The 18,203-nt window shown below is 45.7% G+C and overlaps 1 protein-coding gene across 1 annotated transcript; it reads right to left on the bottom strand.

The window, feature by feature from the left end:
* Window positions 1-9,684: 9,684 nt before the first annotated feature.
* Window positions 9,685-15,750, bottom strand: GPR50 (G protein-coupled receptor 50). The gene is made up of 2 exons (XM_055563243.1): window positions 15,452-15,750; window positions 9,685-12,615 (listed from the first exon to the last, which is right to left on the bottom strand). Exons 1-2 carry the CDS (start codon window positions 15,636-15,638, stop codon window positions 11,075-11,077), a joined length of 1,728 nt encoding a protein of 575 aa, XP_055419218.1. The 5' UTR covers window positions 15,639-15,750; the 3' UTR covers window positions 9,685-11,074.
* Window positions 15,751-18,203: the final 2,453 nt, after the last annotated feature.

Here is an 18,203-nt window from a genome sequence, read left to right as displayed (position 1 = left end):
CATTTTTTAACATCATATACAAAAATAAACTCAAAATAAGCTAAAGACCTATATGTAAGACTGGAAACCATAATACTTCTAGAAAAGCACACAGGCAAAATACTGTGACTTAAACTGTAGCAATATTTTTGGGGGTCTGTTTCCTAAAGGAAAAGAAACAAGAGTAAAAATAAACAATGGGACCTAATTTAACTTAAAAGCTTTTGCATAGCAAAGGATACCACTGAAAAAACAAAAAGACAACCTACTGAATGGAAAAAAAATTCACAAATGATATGATCCATTAGGGATTAATATCCAAACTGTGTAAACAGCTCATACAACTCAACATCAAAAGGCAAACAAAAACCTGATTGAAAAATGGGTAGAAGACCTGAGTAGACATTTTCCAAAGAGGAAATGCAGATGACCAGCAGGCACATGAAAAGATGCTCAACATCACTAATCATAAGAGAAATGAAAATCAAATCCACAATGTGGTATCATCTTATCCCTGTCAGAATGTCTATCATCAAAAAGATTGCTAATAATAAATATTGACGAGAGTGTGGAGATAAAGGATTTATCACACACTGTTGGTGAGGATGTAAAATAGTGCAGCCACTGTGGAAAACACTGCAGGTTCCTCAAAAAACTAAAAATGGAACTAGTATGTGTGTGTGTGTATATATATATATATATATATATATATATATATATATATATATCAGATCAGTCGCTCAGTCGTGTCCAACTCTTTGCAACCCCATGAATTGCAACACGTCAGGCCTCCCTGTCCATCACCAACTCCCGGAGTTCACTCAGACTCATGTCCATCGAGTCAGTGATGGCATCCAGCCATCTCATCCTCTGTCGTCCCCTTCTTCTCCTGCCCCCAATCCCTCCCAGCATCAGAGTCTTTTCCAATGAGTCAACTCTTCACATGAGGTGGCCAAAGTACTGGAGTTTCAGCTTTAGCATCATTCCTTCCAAAGAAATCCCAGGGCTGATCTCCTTCAGAATGGACTGGTTGGATCTCCTTGCAGTCCAAGGGACTCTCAAGAGTCTTCTCCAACACCACAGTTCAAAAGCATCAATTCTTCTGTGCTCAGCCTTCTTCACAGTCCAACTCTCACATCCATACATGACCACAGGAAAAACCATAGCCTTGACTAAACAAACCTTTGTTGGCAAAGTAATGTCTCTGCTTTTGAATATGCTATCTAGGTTGGTCATAACTTTCCTTCCAAGGAGTAAGCATCTTTTAATTTCATGGCTGCAGTCACCATCTGTAGTGATGTTGGAGCCCAGAAAAATAAAGTCTGACACTGTTTCCACTGTTTCCCCATCTATTTCCCATGAAGTGGTGGGACCGGATGCCATGATCTTCATTTTCTGAATGTTGAGCTTTAAGCCAACTTTTTCACTCTCCACTTTCACTTTCATCAAGAGGCTTTTGAGTTCGTCTTCACTTTCTGCCATAAGGGTGGTGTCATCTGCATATCTGAGGTTATTGATATTTCTCCTGGCAATCTTGATTCCAGCTTGTGCTTCTTCCAGCCCAGCGTTTCTCATGATGTACTCTGCATATAAGTTAAATAAACAGGGTGACAATATACAGCCTTGATGAACTCCTTTTCCTATTTGGAACCAGTCTGTTGTTCCATGTCCAGTTCTAACTGTTGCTTCCTGACCTGCATACAAATTTCTCAAGAGGCAGATCAGGTGGTCTGGTATTCCCATCTCTTGAAGAATTTTCCACAGTTTCTTATGATCCACACAGTCAAAGGCTTTGGCATAGTCAATAAAGCAGAAATAGATGTTTTTCTGGAACTCTCTTGCTTTTTCTATGATCCAGCGGATGTCGGCAATTTGATCTCTGGTTCCTCTGCCTTTTCTAAAACCAGCTTGAACATCAGGAAGTTCATGGTTCACATATTGCTGAAGCCTGGCTTGGAGAATTTTGAGCATTACTTTACTAGCGTGTGAGATGAGTGCAATTGTGCGGTAGTTTGAGCATTCTTTGGCATTGCCTTTCTTGGGGATTGGAATGAAAACTGACCTTTTCCAGTCCTGTGGCCACTGCTGAGTTTTCCAAATTTTATATATATATATATATATATATATATATATGTATGTGTGTGTGTGTGTATATATATATATATATATATATATATATATACACACACACTATATATATGTACTATGTGCTCGTGCTCAGTCATTCTTCATGACTCTATGGACTGTAGCCAACCAGGCTCCTCTATCCATTGGATTCTCCAAGCAAGAATACTGGAGTGGACTGCCATGCCCACCTCCAGGGGATCTTCCCAACCCAGGGACTGAATCCATGTCTCCTGCACTACAGGTAGATTCTTTACTGCTTAGCCACTGGGAAAGTCCCATATATGTACTATATATACATACTGTATATATGTGTGTGTGTATGTGTGTGTGTGTGTGTGATGCAATACTACTCAGTCATAAAAAGAATGAAAATTTGCCATTTGCAACAACATGGATGGACTTGGAGCGTATTATGTTTAGTGAAATGAGTCAGAAGAGAAAGACAAATACTGTATGATATTATTTATATTATGGAATCTAAAAAAATAAAACAAAGTATTGAATATAACAGAAAAGAAACGGACTCACAAATATATAGAACAAACTAGTGGTTACCAGTTGGTGGCAGAGTGGGGGTGCAATATAGGGGTAGAGGATTAAGAGGTTCAAAATATGTATAAAATAAATAAGCTAAATGGATATATTGGAATATAGCAATATTGTATAATAACTATAAATGGAATATAGCTTTTGAAATTATGATTCATTATATTGTACACTTGAAACATAATATAATATTGTACATAAACTATACCTCAATTTTAAAAAATAGCATTAAACACTTTAAAATGATGAAATTTATAGTAAATGAATTATATCTCAACAAGAACATATGTGTGTATATATCTACTATAGAAGATGTTTAAAATGTGTCTTTTCATATTTGTACTTTTATTTTGTTAGCAAAACTGCATGCTATTTGTATTATCTGCTTTTTCAGCTTAATATGGATTGAATATGTTCCACATCATTAAATGTTTCTACGATAAATTTTAAAAACTGCTAATACGTCCAGCAACACACATGCCTCTAAAAAGCATAATGTTTACCAAAACTAATCAGATTCAAAAGCATACATGCTATTCTATTCTTCTGAATGAAATTTAAAATGTGCAAAACTAATCTGTGATATTAATGGTTAGACTAGTGGTCAATTTTTGCAAAGTTACTGACCAAGTTAAAGGGCCTTTTGGAGTACTAGAAGAGTTCTATATCTTCATCTGGAAGATGGTAAAATAAAAACATGCATATAAGTAAAAATCCACTTATCTTTACACTTAACATGTGTGCATATCATTGTATATAAACTATAGTTCAATTAAAAACAAAAAACATTGTGGCATTGGTGCAAGACTAGACAAACAGTCTATGGAACAGACCAGATAGTTCACAAACAACTTGATGATAGATAGATAGATAATTTTTATTTTTGTGTGATTAACTATTTTACAACAAAGTCTGCACTACAGTTTAGTTGGGCAAAGGACAGCCTTTTCAATAAATGGTGATTAAATGAAAATATGAACCTTCACTATATACAAAAAAGAAGATTGACCCCCTACTTCATACCAAATGCAGAAAATTAACTTGAGATTAAGCATAGACTCAAATGTTAAAGGTAAAATAATAAAGTTTCCAAAAGAAAACTAGGAGAATATATTAATTATATTAGAATAATCAGAAATTTCTTAAACAGAAAGCATAGTCATAAAAGAAAAAACTAATAAATTGCACTTCATATTATTAAGGACTTTTGCTCATTAAAAGATACAAGAGAGAGAAGGCAAACCACAGATGGAGAAGATATTCTTGAAATATATTTACTCATATCCAGAATATATAATATAAAGAATTTCTACTTCCAATAAGAAAACAGTAACCTCAAGTTTAAACCAGTCAAAATATTTGAATGAACTCTTCACTTTTAGAATATCCAAATGGTCAATGATCATGTGAGAATATGGTCAACAACATTATTCATTAAAGAATTGAAAACTGCAAATACAATGAAATAGCAGTAGACACCCAGTAGAATAGCTAAAATTAAAATGGCTTTCTGGATGTGAGGGGAGTTTGGGGGAGAATGGATACATGTATATTTATGACTGAGTCTCTTTGCTGTTCACCTGAAACTATCACAATATTATTAATCGGCTTTACCCCAATATGGGATTCCCTAGGAAAGTTATGACCAACCTAGATAGCATATTCAAAAGCAAAGACATTACTTTGCCAACAAAGGTTCGTCTAGTCAAGGCTATGGTTTTTCCTGTGATCATGTATGGATGTGAGAGTTGGACTGTGAAGAAGGCTGAGCACCGAAGAATTGATGCTTTTGAACTGTGGTGTTGGAGAAGACTCTTGAGAGTCCCTTGGACTGCAAGGAGATCCAACCAGTCCATTCTGAAGGAGATCAGCCCTGGGATTTCTTTGGAAGGAATGATGCTAAAGCTGAAACTCCAGTACTTTGGCCACCTCATGTGAAGAGTTGACTCATTGAAAAGACTCTGATGCTGGGAGGGATTGGGGGCAGGAGGAGAAGGGGACGACAGAGGATGAGATGGCTGGATGGCATCACTGACTCGATGGACGTGAGTTTGAGTGAACTCCGGGAGTTGGTGATGGACAGGGAGGCCTGGCGTGCTGCGATTCATGGGGTTGCAGAGTCAGACACGACTGAGGGACTGATCTGATCTGAGTGGCTCAGACAGTAAAGAATCTGCCTGCAGTGCAAGAGACCTGGGTTCGATTCCTGGGTCAGGAAGAAGCCTTAGAGAATGGAATGTCCACCCACTTAAGTACCCTTGCCTGGAACATTCTATGGACAGAAGAGCCTGGCCCCCAGTCCATGGGGTCCCAAAGAGTCAGACATGACTGAGCAGCTAAAACTACACCCCAATACAAAATAAAAAGTAAAAAAATAAAGGTCTGAAAATGCTGAATGTTGGCAAGAATGCAGAGCATATTGAACTTAATGCATGGCTAGTGAGAATACAAGTTGTTTCAACCACTTTGGAAAACTATTTGACAGTGCTTACTAAAAATAATGGAGAAGGAAATGGCAACCCACTCCAGTACTATTGCCTGGAAAATCCCATGGATAGAGGAGCCTCGTAGGCTACAGTTCACAGGGTCGCAAAGAGTTGGACACGACTGAGCGACTTCACTTTCTTTTCACTTTTCACTAAAACTAAATACATATATACTCACAACTCAGTTATTTCAATCCTAGGTATATTTACAGAGCAATGAGTTCATACATGTACTAAAAGATATGTACTACAAGAATGTTCATTAACAACTTTCTTCATAATAGCTACAAACTAGAATACACTCCAAATGTCCATCTATAGTAGAATTGATAAGAAGTTATTATACTCGATATAATGGAATTCTACACAGTGATAAAATGGATGGACTGCTTCTACCCAAAGTGATAAGAATAAACCTCACAGACAAAATGGTAAGCAAAAGAAGACAGATACAAGAGAGTATATTCCATACACCTCCATTGAAATAAAATATAAGAACTAGCAAAATTAAGCTGGCATAATGGAACCTTCTAAGTGCTGGAGATGCTTTATATCTTGATGTGTGTGGTGGTTGCATAGGTGTGTACATATGTAAACATTCATTAAACTTTACACTGAAGATTTATGTACTTCATGTAGGTAAAATTATAATTTTATATAAACTTAAATTGACGTGCACAAAAATCTATATAGAAGCATTTTTCATCAGTTCAGTTCAGTCGCTCAGTCGTGTCCGACTCTTTGCAACCCTATGGACTGCAGCACACCAGGCTTCCCTGTCCATCACCAACTCTTGGAGCTTGCTCAAATTCATGTCCATCGAGTCAGTTTTGCCATCCAACTAACTCATCCTCTTTTGTCCCCTTCTCCTCCTGCCTTCAATCTTTCCCAGCATCAGGGTATTTTCTAATGAGTCAGTTCTTCACATCAAGTGGCCAAAGAATTGGAGCTTCAGCTTCAGCATTAGTCCTTCCAATGAATATCCAAGATTGATTTCTTTTAGGATTGACTGGTTTGATCTCCATGCAGTCTGAGGGGCTCCCAAGAGTCTTAGAGCACTACATAAACATGGAAAACCACCCCAAACTACTGATACAAAAACATGAAGGAATCTCAAAGACATAATTAATTGAGCAAAAGAAGCCAGACTAACAAATTATTTAACATTTACACTAGTCAATATATTTCCAAAAGAATTAAAATCAGATGCTTGAATACTTGTAAATTAATGTTCATAACAGCCAAAAAAAGTGGAAATAGCCCAAATGTCCATCAACGAATAAGTAGACTAACATAATATGATGTATTCAGTCATAAAAACAATGATGTACTAACACCTGCTACAACATGGATGAACCCTGAAAACATTATGTTCAGTGAAAGAAATCAAACACAAAAGGATAAATATTAATAATATATGATTTTATTTATATTAATATCAGGTACCTAGAATAGCCAAATCCATAGAGACAGAAAGAATTAACAGTGGATTTTATTTTCTTGGGCTGCAAAATCACTGCAGACAGTGACTGCAATCATGAAATTAAGATGCTTGCTCCTTGGAAGAAAAGTTGACCAACCTAGCCAATGTATTGAAAAGCAGAGACATCATTTTGCCAACAAAGGTCCATATAGTCAAGGCTATGGTCTTTCTAGTAGTCATGTACGGATGTGAGAGCTGGCCCTTAAAGAAAGCTGAGTGCCAAAGAATTGGTGCTTTCAGACTGTGGTGCTGGAGAAGACTCTTGAGAGTCCCTTGGACAGCAAGGAGATCAAACCAGTCCATCCTAAAGGAAATCAGTCCTGAATATTCATTGGAAGGACTAATGCTGAAGCTACAATACTTTGGCCACCTGATGCAAAAAAAACAAAACTCACTGTAAAAGACCCTGATGCTGGGAAAGATTGAGGACAGGAGGAGGAGGTGGACAAAGGATGAGAAGGTTGAATGGCATCCCTGACTTAATTAATGGTCATGAGTTTGAGCACACTTCAGGAGATAGTGAAGGACAGGGAAGCCTGGTGTGCTGCCAGTCCACTGGGTCACAAAGAGTCAGACATGACTTAGCAACTGAACAACAACAGCAATTTAACGGCTACAGAGTTTATGTTTGGGGTGATGAAAAAGCTCTGGAAATGAACAGTGGTGATGATTGCGCAACACTGTGAATGTATGTAATGCCACTGACCTGCACACTTAAAATGGCTGAAATGGTAAATCTTTTTAAATTTATATTTTTGTTGAAGGATAATTGCTTTACAGAATTTTGTTGTTTTCTGTCAAACCTCAACAAGAATTAGCCATAGGTATACATATATCCCCTCCCTTTTGACCCTCCCTCCCAAATTTTATGTTGTATATATTTTATCACTATTTAAAAAAAGAAACTGGACAAAAATGCATGGTGCATGTTTCCACTTATATGAAGCTCAACTGCTGCTGCTGCTCCTGCTGCTAAGTCGATTCAGTCATGTCCGACTCTGTGCAACCCCATAGACGGCAGCCCACCAGGTTCCCCCGTCCCTGGGATTCTCCAGGCAAGAACACTGGAGTGGGTTGCCATTTCCCTCTCCAGTGCATGAAAGTGAAAAGTGAAAGGGAAGCTGCTCAGTCTTGTCTGACTCTTCATGACCCCATGGACTGCAGCCCACCAGGCTCCTCCATCCATGGGATTCTCCAGGCAAGAGAACTGGAGTGGGGTGCCACTGCCTTCTCCGATGAAGCTCTAGAACAGGCAAAATTAATGTTTGATGATAGAGGTCAGGATAGTGTTTGCCTTTGGTTGGAATAATGACTAGAAGGATGTAAAAGGAAGCCTTCTGGAGGGTCAGGGTGGTCATTACACAGATGTATACCTGTGTAAAAACATTGTTAAAGTTTCACTTTACAGTATATACATTATATTTTCATTTAAAAAGAAAATCAATAGGAGTAGAAACTGGGGAAAACAGTCATTTAAAATTTGCTTCCATTTCTTTATCCCTTGTTCCTAGAGACAGGCTCACTTGAAGGCAGATTCTCTCTCTGGGGAAGTTAGTAAGATTGGCCCTTCCATTACCACTTATTGAAAACCAGAAGCTTTGCATTGTCCTGGGGACAGCTACGAAACACTTAAACCTGACTGCAGAGATTCAGTGTCTTGCCTTGGCCACTCATGGTGGGCATGGCTAGTTAGAGATATGTTTACAAGGCTTCTTGACTTTGGGAATGGAGAGGGACAGAATAAGGGAAAGGGGGGCAGAGAAAAATGTTTCTTGGCTATGTATAAACTGGAGGCACCATGCTTCAACTGATGCTTGTTCCCATGGGAGTAGATTATGGGGGTGGAGGTGGGGAGGCAGGAATGATGAACGCATCTTGCTGGTTAGCAGAGTGGCTGAAGTGGCTGCTTTCATGAGACTTTGTGAGAGAGACTCTGGCATAAGTAGTGTTGCCAGGCACCTCAGAGCAGAGTGTGAAACAAGGTTGTAAAAGATGCCAGTAGTTTTTTTTTCACCTCTCCTGTCACCTCTCAGAATCCTGCACCCAGTTGGGAGCATCGTGACCCAGCACCCTTGCTTTGAACACTTGCAATATTACCCAAAGCAAGCTCCTTGAGTTACAGCAGACAGGGAGAACAAAGAAAACATGGGGCGGAGGGGATGGGGCTCAGTGAGAGACTGCAGAGCAATTTGTGAGCACTCAAGTAAGCATCCTTTTTGCATATCCGGGGATACTTGGCAGGAATGTTGATGCAGAATTGGCCTGAGGTACAGCAGTCACTCTGTTGGAGCTTGAACCCCTGTAATTTGGGCATCAAACATTAAGATGACCTCAGTTTATATTTGCAGTCTGGTTAAACCTGGATGGGACAACTACATAGGTATGCATAACTCTGTGAGTCTGTGTATATGTGCATGTTTTAATGTACATGTTCTTAACCAAATTGATATCCTACCATATATTACTTTGAATCCACCTTTATTTTTATAGAGTCATTTGTTTGGGGCATTACCTTGAGGTAATTAGAGATTCTTTCGAGGCTATGTTCCTGAAGCCAAGGAGGCTTGCCCAGTGGCTGGGATCTTGTCACCTAACTTCCACCCATCCTTCTGTCCCACACCCCTGTGCCTGCCCCCATTGGATCATGGCCTCTGTTATTTGGTCCCAGCAGCCTGTGGAGTTGTGACATAATTGAGGCCCCACTCTACTCCTTCCATGAGGGTAAAAGAGGATCTATTTTCAGAAGCCTTGACAGGCAGGGTCCAGGAGTCCCAGAGCAGGCAGGTCATATCGTCCATTGTCACCACATCAGTGAGAAGAACACACCACACCCAGGGAGCCCTCCTCTGCCCCCACCACAGCCGGACCAGCTCATTAAGCCACACAGCTGTGGAGAGAGGAGTTATGTGATTCACCCTGGGGTATAGCAGGGAGACTGCTTGCATCCAAGTCTCTCGTTCCCCCAAGGGGGACACATTTCCACCCACCCCTTAGCCCTCCCCATAAGTAACTCTGGTGGCAGAAGCAAATTTATCCACAAATCACACACCAAGGACACAAAAATGCTTTTATTTAATTGCTAGCACAAATACAGAATTGAATTAAGGCAGTATAATACATTTCCATTATCCTTACAAACGTCTGTACAATAAACTTCACTTTAAGTGCTGATTTGAATCAATAATTGAGATTTTTATTAGACAATGTTTTCTTAAATTCTAGAGAAAAAAAATCATTCCCTGGGCTGCCAACAACTTAACGCTGTGGATCACAGAACCTCAAGGTGGTGAGCTTGGCTGATGTTGGCAAGTATTCCTCCCCATGTCCCTCCACACTCCCCACCACAGCGAGGAGGCTCAGAGGGACGGGGCAGGAAAGAAAGGCTTTTAGAGAGGCACTCGTTTACAAGTTCAAGCAGTACTCCATTCACTTCTGGCTACCAGTTATTATCTCAAATTCCCCTTTGATTGAAAAAGAAAGGTGTAAAACTGACTACATAAAAACATCAAGCTGTATTAAAAAAAATCTCTAAGATAAAGAGTAGTTGTGAATTATAATATTAAAAGCATGACATAAATGATCTTAGCAACCATAAATTTGGATCTGGGGAAAAACTAGTTTATGGATGGATTTGTTTTTCTGGAACTAAGTGAAAGAAAATCCTGGCAAATATTGAAAAAAGGTAAGCAACTACAAATAATGTAAAAACATCTCATCATTTACATTCATGTTTGACTATAAAAATCAACACCAACATTTGAATTTTCACAAAATAGAAATGATTCGGTGCAGCCACATCCTTCGTTTTGCCATTTGATCTCATAGGCATGAATATTTCTTTTAGTAAGATCTTATTAAGTGTGTTCTTCAGATATGGGTCATAGTTTGTTGCTGGAATTTAGAAAAACTTTTTCAAGTACTTGTACTTTATCGCAACTGCCTTTTGGATTGCCATTAAAAGTACAGTAAAGAGTTACACACTTAAACACATAAAGCTTGAAGGAAGGCTTTAACATAGAGCACCTTTACCACTGAGCATGCGCTCCTCCCCCACCCCTCGAGGAATGGGAGAAGAAAGCAGAAACAAGGAGGAGGAAATGAGAGGGGAGAATGGGTTACACAGGCGTGGGGAAAAATCAGAGTCTACAAGTTCAAGGATCACTGTGGGTTCACGGTCAATCCCAGGAGGAAAGGGAAGCTCAAAACAACAGAAGTCAAATGTGAGGGAAATTTGGTAGCTCTAATAGCAAGCGCACACACTCACACTTTTTCAGAGTACATAATGTAAAGGAGGAGTATGCCTGAAAAGGTGGGTGAAGCTTCTACCATGTCTGTGAGTCCATGCCCACGCACATCTGTTTGTGTGCAGATTCACTAAGCTATCTCAGTGTGCATTACATATGCTAGGAAAACTTAAAAGTGGACCATTGTTTGGCCACTCCAAGAGCGATTTTTACACAGCCATTTCATCAGAATCAGCATCAACATCAATAAATACAACCTCATGGTAATCAGTGGTGACCACAGTGGGGTCAACAGTGGCAGCAGCAGCAGCGGTAGGGTCCAGCAAGCTGGCAGCAGAGTCGGAGGAGTCACTGGCAGGGCTGGAGGTAGGGTCAGAGAGGTCAAAGATGTCACACTCCAGGTGGCAGGAGGCTGCAAGCTCAGAATGGCTGGCGATGACAGGCTTAGAGTGGCTAGTGGTGATGGGCTCGAGATAGTCAGGAGTGGTGGGCTCAGAGTGAATGGTAGCATGCTGGGTGTAGCCAGTGGTGGGTTTGGGGAAGCTGGTGGCAGGGCTGATGGCAGTCTTAGAGGGACCAGTGACAGGCTTGGGGTGGCTGGAGGAAGGCTTGAAATAGACAGAGTCGGCCTTGAAATAGACAGAGGAAGGCTTGAAATGGACAGAGGCTGGTTTAGGATAGACAGTGGCACACTTGGACTGGCCCGAGGCAGACTTAGGGCGAGCAGAGGCAGATTTGCGGTGGGCAGAGGCAGACCTGGAATGGCCAGAGGCTGGCTTAGGGTGGCCAGAGACACACTCAGGTTGGCCAGCTGCACCATGACCAGGTAGGGGAACATTCCGGACGCTCATCGGTATTTCCTCCACAGCAGCACAGGCACGGGCACGGTCTTGTTCACGGGCTTGTGCACGGGCATGGGCACGGGCGCGGGCATGGGCTTGGGCCTCCTGCATCTCACGGACATCAGTGAGGAGGCCAGAGAGGAACAGGACAGGATGCCGCATCGCGTGGAAGATGGTCCAGTATTCTCTTCGGAAATTCTCATTGAGGACACCATAGATCACCGCGTTGAGGCAGCTATTGAAGTAGGCTATAAAGTAAGCTGCAAGATAAACCCAGTTGGGGATCTTGTCTGCCATCTCCTTTGGACTGACAGCCACCAGAACAGTGAGCGCGTTGATAGGGCACCAGCACACTGCAAAGAGGAGGAAGATCACAAACATGGTTAGAAAATTGCGAACCTCAGCAAGCTGGTTGTCCGGGTTCTGTCCAGCCGGGTCACGAGCTGCCAGCACTTTGATCCAGATCTTCATGTAGCAGAAACCCACTATGAGCAGAGGAAGGACAAAGTGGATGCAGACAATGGTCACAGCAAAGGCAGGGTTGTTCACATAGTTAAAGATGCAGGTGTAGGTGCGAGGATCATACTCGATGGTGCCAATGTACATGTTGGGTAAGACAGCCAGAACCGTCATGATCCAGGTGACAGCCAGAAAAATGCAGGTATTGCGCACACTAAAGATGCGCTCATACTGGAGGCTGTGGCAGATGTAGCAGTAACGGTTGATGGCGATGGCCATGATGTTGAAGACAGAACCGACCACACTCAGGCCTGTGATGAACCCCATCATCTGGCACTGTAACTTGCTGAGATCCCAGCCACCGATGGCCATGGCATGTAGCATCAGAGGATAGGGGTAGATGGCCACCAGCATATCAGCCACAGAGAGGCTAACCACAAAGGCGTTGCCTGAAAAACATATAGGGGTGGAGGGGCGGAGGAAAGACAGAGAGGAATAAATGGTTAAGTTTCGGAAATCTACAAATGTAAGCTGGAGGGAAAGGCCAGCTGGAGTGACAACTTAGAACTCTAGAATTCTTTCAAAGAAATACAGTTGTGTTTTTATTTTTAGTTACAAGCATGTCCCAAGTGGTTTTGATGCACAAGCTCAAAAGGTTCAAGCTCCTGTCCTTTCACCAAGTTGTTTTTTTTTTTTTTTTTCCTTCAGAGAACGTCATCGCTGCTTTGGGAAAGAAGTGAAGTTACCACAGAACGAGCCTGCTGGGGGGGCCTTCACACTCCCCCACACATGGACAGACCCGCGGACACTATTTTAAACAAAAACAAAAAAGCGGACACTATTTTAAACAAAAACAAAACGCAAACTTTTGGCGAGGGGAGTAGGAAGGGAGCACTGGGTGCTAGATGGAGCTGTCCGTTGTAAACAGGCTAGAGGGTGGTGATGAGTTTGGAGGACTGTTAGGAAGTCTCAACCTCGCCTACCCAAAAACATAAATTTGCCCGCTGCCTTCTCTAACTTACGCATTTACAACAGCAAACGCGCCTAAAGAGAACTGCCTGAGAAAGGGCATTAGAGGCCGTCCTTGTCTTAAGCGGTCTTTCCCAGCGGGATCAGACAAGAATCTCAGACCTAACCCTGTAAAAACTTACCATTTCCCAGGTAACGTAAGAGTAAAAACTGAGGCGGATGAGGTAGGAAGGCCCTATAAAATTTTGTCTTGAGAAATAGTGAGCGGGGAGGGGGGGGGGGATCAGAAAAATCTCTGCAAGGATCAGAAGAGCCTGCTCCTCGCGGGTCCCAGTGCAGAGCCTTGGCATCAGCAAGTTCGCTCCCCTGCACACGGGCTCCGGCGCGCGGCCCCAGGCTTTACTGGAGCTAAATATGAAATGGGGGAAGGGGAGACATGCCCCTACTCCTGTTTCGTAGGGCGGCGATAGGAAAGCTGTTTGTAAAACCTGTAAGGTCAAAGTGCAGGCGCCGATCCCTTTTTCTGGGAACACCTCGTTGCTAATGAGAATTGGTTTGGCAAAATACTGCACTTCATCTTGGACTGGGAGAAAGTGAGCACTTTTAAAAAGGCAAAGGAATGGCTCCTTCTGACCACTTCCGCCTGCTAAAGTGGGGCCTCAGTGCTTCTACCCAAGACGTTCTTTCTAGGGTTTTCCCTCAAAGTCATCATATCAGAGAAGAAGAGAAGCAAAGCCTTGAAAACAAAACCACGACAACCAAAACACCTTTATTTCAATTATAGAAAGAAAGGAAGGAGAAGAAGGAAAGAAGACAAAACGGACTTTGCAGGCGCGTTCCCCCTGGGGCGCTCCAGCTTTGGGCAACTTCGGACCTTACCGCTGAGGTGCAGGTGAGATGCCAGCGGGCGGCCCCGCGCCTCTGGGGAACAGCGGAGAAATCAGACACACCCATCAGAGTTTAAAAGAAAACTTTTCGTGACTGTGCTCCTCTGTGCCTCTAGAAACTTGTATGGTGTTTGTGGTTCCTCGTCCAAGCAAAGTAATCTCGCAGATATTGGCGCCCTCCTATCCCTGGCACCCCTTCGGCCCGGGTCCCGTCGGTGCCCATCCCCTTCAGATCCCATCCCCTTGCTCCCCTCTGCCCTCGGGCCCCAGCCAGCCAGGATCTAGGCGGCGGAGACCCTGGGCGCTACCCCCTCCCTCCGGGAGCCGGAGCAGGGTTTTTGGGCCCCTTCGCCCCTCCTCCGCCTCCCCCTCCCAAAAGTCCTCTCTGGCCCAACCTGCAAACATTGCTCGCTGGCCCGCCCTGTCCGCCGCCCCCGCCCCGGGCACACAGCGCCCAGCAGCGTCCAGCGCGGTTTCCCGGGCCCGCTCGCAGCCGGCCCCCTCCCCTTGCCACCGGCGAGCCACGAAGGGAGTCTCGATCTGCGCTCCGCCCCATCCCAGATCCCCGCGCTTTACGGTCTCCCTGTGGTTGCCCTCTACGATGTCTGAGCTCTCCCGCAGCCTTCCAGCGATCCTTATCTGTTCTGCTGTCTTCTGTGCCCCCAGGACGCCGAGTTCCCAAACCTTTCCGCCGCCTCGTCCTGCGACCCCCGACATCTCGCTTACGGACTTCGGGATCTCAGCTGCAGCCGCTGCCACCGCCTGCTGCGCCCAGCCGCCCGCTCACCTCTCTCTGCCGTGCGCCCTGGGACGGGCTGACAGAGCTCGGCTCCGGAGGGCTCAGACCGCCTTGATCCACACTCAGGCTCGAGGGGTCTGCGCTCCGCCGCCCGGGAGCCGCCCTGGAGCCACAGGGCTTAGGCGAGCGGGGGCTCAGCCAGGCTTGGGCTCCACCGCCGCCGCGCCGCGCTCTGGCAAACGCCGCCTCGGCCGCGGAGAACTTAACTTTACCGGAGCGAGTCGCAACCCCGCTGCTCCCTCCGCGTCAATTCCCCCCGCGCTGCCTCGGCGCGGCCACCTCTTCTGCGGCGTCCGACTCGGCGTGCTGTCCCCGGGCGGCCGCTGGACTCTCCGCTCGGATGCCGGCTCCCTCTGCATCAGGTTCCCGACGGGGCAGGGCTCGGCGGTCTGCCGCGCACCTCGGGGACCTGAGATTTGCACTTGGACGCCCAGAGCTTCTCCAAACGTCCGCAGCCTGGAGAAGCTCTAAGTTGATGAGACCTCCCCCCTGGCAGAATATCACCACCGCGATTCGCCGGGACATGGGAAGCAGGGCCGTCCACACGTTCCCTATTCCATGCACCCAAACTAACACCCTAGGGGTTGGAAGTGGCTGCACCGTGGGTAGGGAGAAGGAAGGGGGTCTTACCAGAGTTTCGGAGCTTCCTGTTCTTCGACACAGCCAAAATGACCATGGAGTTGCCAATCAGGTCTACGACGATGGTGATAACCATTGCACAGAACATAAAGACGATTAGAGCCGGTGGGTAGTCCGGTTGTGGCAGTTTGCAGCCGATACAGCCGTATGGGGTAGGGACCGCCAGGGTGCGTCCCATGTTGCTGCTGAGGATCGTCAGGTCCTCCCAGCCAGGTCCGGACAGCGAACACCTGTTCTGTTGCTGGGAGCTTCGGAAAAGCTGCCACCCCTGCGAGAGTCTGAGAGCAAATGACAGCATTCCCGCCCCTCTCCGATGAGCTTTTAAAGCCTCAAGAGGCGGCTAGCTCCACCCCAAACCCCTCCCTCTGACCAATCAGAGCTCCCTGACCGCCCCCTCTTTGATCTCTAACTGGTTTTGGACAAATCCAACGCGAGGTGTCGTCTTGCTTCCGACTGCCTTCTTTGTGCTTTGCCTCTAGCCGGTCCCCCTCCCACCACCGTCCCCAGGTACCCTGCATCGTGACCAGCTCGGAATCCACCTCCCCGCACCAGCCACTGCGCATCAGTTTCTAGCAAGTTCTCCCTCCCTCTCCATACGCAAACACCCGGGCACAGCCCTGTAGATTACAGAACAGGGCAATAGAGTCCCTCTTGGGGTCCAGGGCCAACCCAAGCCAGTCTGAAGCCCCTAACAGTGTGGGGGCAGCCAGTGGCCCTTTGAATCATAGATATTCACCCCTGCAGTGTCCTTGAGAAGTTCCTCCCATCCTATTACTTTTGCCTGTTCAAAGCCTTCTGTACTGTGTGGGAAGCAGAGGACAGCTGCTTCCGGCGGCTTCCATCCCCAATCTGCACCCCAATCTCTACGGAACTTATCCCCACTCCAGTGCCTGGCAGGAGCTGGTTGACTCCCTTAGCGGCAGCGGTGGGTGGCCACTCAGTCCAGTCCCAGGCTTGTGTTCTCCTTAAGGAGATGGCCCCTATGCCAGGCTCTGGGAGCAGAGTTTGTACTCTGGGAGTGAGGGGAGGTCGAAAGGAGTCGCTTGCTCCCAACTCTGGGACAAGTGAGAGTGTGAGCGCATCCTTTCCCCGCTGCCTGGTACCCTGGAGGCTGCTCTGGGAGAAAGTTAAACGGGGGCGGGGGGCGGGAAGCCCTTCTTTTGGACTGCCGCTGCTCAAAAAGAAACCCTAGGCGAGCGGCTCCGACTCCCGTTTCCTCTCTAGGTGCCCCGCACGCTTAACCGAGTGGCGCGGGGCGCTTGAGGAGCTCCGGGAGCTACGCCGGAGCGGCGGGACAGGCGCGGAGATGCTGGGCTATGCAACCCAGAAGCCCCCGGCAGACCAGCGGCCCCGCCCCAGGCATAACTCCTCTCGGTCCTTTTCCTTTGCGGGGGGTCTCATTTCGACCTCAACTGGGTCGGGCCGCCCCCTCGGCCCCGCGGATCTCCCTCCCCAGGAGTCACAGTTCCCTGTGGTGCGCCCAGGCTCTCGGAGCTCACAGGCCACGCAAAATCCGAGAGGTTCGGGCTCGGGGGAGATTCGGATACTCGGTTCCTCAACGACCTTGGTCTTGGGGGTAGATTTCGTGCCAGCTGCTCAAAGTTACGATTCTGATTGAGAAGTCTCCCAGACAATTTCAGCAAACACCTTGAAACTTGTCCCAGACTTGGCTGCAGTGGGGTAGAGGGGGTTGCACTGTCCCAGAGCGCCACCATCTGGATGGTGGGGGAGGGGGGAGAAAGGCTAGGGGGAGGTTTCCGCAGATGACTTCAACATTCAGGGACCTTTAAGGGAAAGACAGACGAGACTGAAAAAATCAAGATCGCATGCACCTTCTCTAGTTGAGAGGTCCAAACTAGTAATGTGTCCTCTTGTTTGTTTGAACATGAATGCCTCACCAGCATTCTGCGCACGCTGAGAAGGGAATCTGCAAGAACAATCTTCTGCCTGGAGTCTTTTCTCATTCAGTATCTCACAGCTCCGCGTCGCCTGGAGCCCCGGCCGCGCGCAGTCAGGGCCAAACTCAGCCAGGATTCGAGATAAACGCAGTCCCCCAACAGGCTCCGATGTCTCCCCTAGGCAACCATAAGCTCCTAAAAAGAGGCCAAAGCCGAAAGCTCCTCTGCACCGTGAAGTCGTTCGTTCACATCTGGCTGCTAATGCAGGTTTCCCACGGGTTTAGATCCTTTTACTTGTAGCAAAGAATGGTTTTAAATTCAAGTAAATAAAAATTTGAATGAAAAAAGAAACCAGCATTCTAATGACTTAAGGCATTGGAGCGTTCCCTACCCTACCCACTGCCCCCACCCCCCCAAAAAAAATTGTAAAGGGAGCTCGCAAACTGTTATTCAGTGCACTGTCCTTCTGAGATCAGATGGCCCCAGAGCTAGTGGAGGCCAAGGACAGTGGGGATTCTAGATGGACTGTGGCCTAGACTTCCTTGGGACTGAGCAATGAGCAGGACAGAGGGTCACCTGGTCCCTGGCCCCTGCCCCTGTTCCAGTATGGCTTGATCATAACCTCGTGGGGCTTGGATGTTTCCATACCAGACAAGTGGACAAGGCAACGATTTTAATAATGGGGGTAAGAGAATTCTGCATCTGGCTAATTTTCTTATTTTTATGAATTATCTTAACAAAAAATTCTGAAAATAGTCCCCATCCTAAGAAAAACAGATGGATATCAAATCCGTTATGTGGATACCTATGAAGAAGAAAGCCAGTCAGGTTCTGAAAGGGTAGGA

The sequence above is a fragment of the Bubalus kerabau genome, chromosome X, assembly GCF_029407905.1.
Source record: "Bubalus kerabau isolate K-KA32 ecotype Philippines breed swamp buffalo chromosome X, PCC_UOA_SB_1v2, whole genome shotgun sequence".
NCBI lineage: Eukaryota > Metazoa > Chordata > Mammalia > Artiodactyla > Bovidae > Bubalus > Bubalus kerabau.
This window is presented reverse-complemented; position numbering and strand designations above follow the sequence as displayed.

What these genes read in the sequence shown, in the direction of transcription:
- GPR50 (XM_055563243.1), bottom strand. Translation starts at nt 15,638, where the DNA reads ATGGGACGCACCCTGGCGGTCCCTACCCCATACGGCTGTATCGGCTGC. An exon ending in CAGGAAGCTCCGAAACTCTG is followed by an intron (nt 12,616 to 15,451) that starts GTAAGACCCCCT and finishes TATGTTTTTCAG; the next exon opens with GCAACGCCTTTGTGGTTAGC.